Source organism: Crotalus tigris, unplaced genomic scaffold, assembly GCF_016545835.1.
Source record: "Crotalus tigris isolate CLP2741 ecotype Arizona unplaced genomic scaffold, ASM1654583v1 scf7180000023720.1715460, whole genome shotgun sequence".
NCBI lineage: Eukaryota > Metazoa > Chordata > Lepidosauria > Squamata > Viperidae > Crotalus > Crotalus tigris.
The window spans coordinates 1,365,065-1,368,881 of NW_024100139.1; the positions used below are offsets into that span (position 1 = coordinate 1,365,065).

The 3,817-nt window shown below is 49.3% G+C and overlaps 1 protein-coding gene across 4 annotated transcripts in view; it reads left to right on the forward strand.

Moving 5' to 3' along the window:
* The window catches only part of GGT1 (gamma-glutamyltransferase 1), a 37,799-nt gene extending 35,034 nt beyond the window's left edge, over positions 1-2,765 (forward strand). For 3 of the 4 annotated variants that reach the window (XM_039321175.1, XM_039321176.1, XM_039321177.1), the window contains exon 13: positions 335-2,765. In XM_039321175.1, the coding sequence (XP_039177109.1) occupies positions 335-478 (144 nt within the window). In that variant the 3' untranslated portion in view covers positions 479-2,765. The remainder of the gene's footprint in view (positions 1-334) is intronic. The other variant, XR_005553928.1, reaches the window with a different exon arrangement.
* Positions 2,766-3,817: the final 1,052 nt, after the last annotated feature.

The window sequence follows — 3,817 nt, forward strand, 5'->3', positions numbered from 1 at the left end:
TAACAGCTGAAGGGTTCTCTTTCAGGATTGGCTTTCCCACCTCTGTCACAGTGTTGTGCAGTTAGGCTGCCTGGGAATGAGAGGGCTACAATTCTAAAACACATGCAGAGTCCCGGGTTGGGTGAAGTTGCTCCCTTTAGCTCAAGGGGCTTTCCAAATAGTAGCATTGTCCAATCCAGCTGACAGGTAACTTGTGACAGAACATCCCTGAGACCACAGCTGGGAGCAGCTGTCTCTTGACTGAGTGCAGTCATCTCTGGCCCGCAAGGCAAGATAAGAAATGCTTTGGGATCTGTTGAAGATGACAGCGTGTCACCCGTTTTTTCCTTCCTAGGAAATAGAAGAAGACCTGGTGAGAAGGAAACACGAGGTCAAGAGGACCAATGAAGGTGCTGTGGTGCAGGCCATTCTCTGGACTGAAAATGGTTGGGCTGCAGCCTCCGATTCCCGGAAAGGGGGCTTCCCAGCAGGATACTGAGCTGGCCAGCTACACGTAGCTCAGAAGGCCTGAGACTGACAGGCTCACCACGTTCTACAGATCTCTGGAGCAAGTGATTCTGCATCTCACCAATGTGGACCGTGGGATAGATTTATAATGAACATAGGATGATGAGATGACCATGGGACACTGCTTCATTGACAAATACTACATATATATGTAGAGATATAGAAAAAAAAATCCAGCTGTTGGCCTCCGCTTGGCCTTGGCATTTTTTAAGGATCCACAGAATCCGGCCATTGGTTCCTTGGTGGATCCCCTGCTGGATGCAGGAATTGCTAGCAAGGCCTCCTGGAGAAAGCCAGACAACCCAAAGTGGCTTTAGTGGCTTTGTGTCTCTGGCAGCAGAAAAGGCATCCCAGCTGCTCCCACTGGTCCCTTTCCCAGACAGGTCAGCAGATGGCGCTCTACACTGGCGAACCTAGAGCAGAAGGAGATTGCCCTCCCTCCGAGTGGATGGGGTGAGAGGCGGGTGGCCTCCACATGGGCTGTCAGCCAACCCAGGTGTGTTTCGTCCAGGTGCAAGGAAACCTGATAATTGGGCTGCTTTTTGACCCAGGTTCAGAAGACAGACAGAGGACTGTGGGAAGACTTGGGCCTTGGGCGACAGAGAGCTCTCTCGCCCCTTTGGCAGCCATGCCCCCTTCTGCTGCCCCAGCTACCCTTTGGGCTGATTCACCTAACCTCCCTCCCCCAAAGCAGAGTGGGCTGGAAGGCAGCTCCCACAGATCAGAGCCCCCCCCCCCGCGCGCTCTAGAGGAGCCAATGGGGAACCAGGCCATTCCCAGCACAAGGCATCACCCACCCACAGCAAGAAGGCAACGGGTTAGTGGGGTGCCAACCAAAATGGGGCCAGGGTCAAAAAGAAATGACTTCAAAATAGCTTATAAAAAGGCTGTTTATAATATTCTCATCCTTTCTCAAGTGTTATGCCCGGATATCACAACTGAATGATTACGTATTGAAAAAAAACATACTATTCATTCAGCCTAAAACTGCATGTCCTCTTTTTGCGGCCCAGTCAGGCTTCTAAAGATTCTAGTCAAGCTTCAATATCTTTTTGGCAAGTCTGTGGCCAACTAGGTATTTCCCCGTCCCACACTGGGCATCTGATGGATCATTTTCTAAGTAAGGACTTTGTGGCTGCTACATTTCATCTATTTCTCTGTATCATTGTAATCTTTTTCTTTCAAAAGGTTTTTGTGTGTCAGATAACCCTCCCCACCACTGGTTCACCATTAATCAGATAAGCTGGGAGGACCAGTTTGGACGTGTGACCTGTCACTTAACGATGCCTCTCTCCAGATCAGTGAGACTCTGTGCCAGGCTTGCCCCAGCTAGAAAGACCCTCGACTCCATTGGGTTGAAGGAATGATGTGTTCTTTTACTAAGGATGGCAGAGCTGGCACTCTGGCTTATTTTTCATATGGTGTAGCTCATATTTAATTATCCTTCTCTTCCTTAAAAATGAGGTGAGGTTAATTCAGAGATTTTCTTTAGAAGAAAGCTTGCTAAAGATAATCCAAATCCACGGAATTTGGTTGGGGCAAGAAGACAAGGGATGTTTCTTCGGTTACCTGAAAGAGACCAAAAATTATGTGGCTGTGCAGGAGACGGATAATCAGTTTCTTTTGATTACACTTACAGGGTTTTTCATGCTCTCCAATTTATCCTCTGGCACCAGGAAGGCCTCCAGGGTGGGAGGGCAAAGCTTGGGGCATTCAGCCCCTCCCCCCCCAGCCTGACCTCGGTCCTAGAAACTGGGCTTTCTGGAAAGTGAGCACCCACTCTGGATCGAGGAAACGATTTTAAAAAGCGAGCACAATCCAGGCACTTCCCAGCACAAAAGTGGGTGGAAGTGCATGTAGAACCAAGACAATGAGCAGGCTGGCCCACTGGAGCCCCCGAGGGGAAGCTGCCCATTGCCCCCCTCCGTCCTTGATGTCCCACTGAGGACAAGCCGCAGATTGCCTGCCCAAAGGGGCTGAAGGGAAAGCTGCCCATGTTGCAGCGCTGACCCCAAGGAGGGTGGCTGGAATGGGCTTGTCAAGAGGTGCGCGCCATGGCCATGGCCAAACAAAGGGAAAAAACGAAATCCTTGAAAATCCTCCAGAAACAATTCTCAGCCTAAAATAAAATGTTTCTGAATTGGGAAGCTTTGAAAAGAGTTGAAAAGAAACAGACCCGGAAATAATTTGTGAAAATATACTTTAAACTTTCTATAGAGCAAATGTGTGCATGAAGAAATAAAAAAAAGCTCATAATCCAGAATGACTCTCCCATTAGCTCCCCCACTGCTTGCCTCCCGCTTGTTACCAACACAGGAAGTCAGCAGAATTGCAGCTTTGATGAAGGCTCAGCAGGGGGGAGTACAACAGTCCTGTAAGGACCCACCCCACTTTGCATCTTAAGAAGACAGAACTCTTGGAATAGTTCTTCCAACAGGAATCCTTTATTAAGAGAAAATGGTTGCAGGCATGCTAGACAGGACTTGGGGTCCAAGCTCTCCCATTCAAGGTTTTAAGGGGTTCCCCAGTAGTCCCACCCAATCAACCCCCCTTCCAGTGATAGTTTCAAGTATCACAATTCCACCCCGTTTCTTCTTTCTTCCGTCTGGATGGAGACTTCAGATAACTACATGAAAGGCAAATACTCTTCTTTGTTAATGCTAATGTTCTCTGGTGCTAACACTTTGAGGTTACAATAGGTTACAATAAACACACATTCAGCATTCAGCTCTTTGAAGTCTCCTGAAGGAAGTGAGGGCCATAAAGCCCCTTTGTTCTCCCCCTTCTCTCCCTCTTATGGCAGAATCCAAAGAAGGCAGAATTGGGAGTTTCTATATTTGATAATTAAAGATGAAATATGATTGGATTCTGACAAGTCCGTAACTTTCACTTTCAGCAATAAGAACAGGAAAAGTTCCTGCTGGTGCCTTTGGCTCTGAGGCCTCCAGGGTGGGAGGGCAAAGCTTGGGGCATTCAGCCCCTCCCCCCAGCCTGAGACCTCGGTCCACAAAAGGCCTCTGCATCAAAGGTTAATGTTGCAGGGCTTTCAGCCCTCTCCAGGGCTTTGGCAGCAGACCCTACTCAACCCCGGGGGAAGGGGGTTGCCTCAGGCCCCCTGGGCATTGGCTCATTTGCTTGCCAGGCTCCTTGCTCATTGTTTCCCTGAGCAAAAGCTTCGTCCAAAGCCTGGAGATTGGAAGAGCTTCCGCCACACAGGCTGCAGCGTTTCTGCTCTCTCCAGGTCCCGAAGGGGGGGGGGGCTTTCCGTGGGGATTCTGGGTTCCTACCAAATTCAGGCTCAGTCACGTAA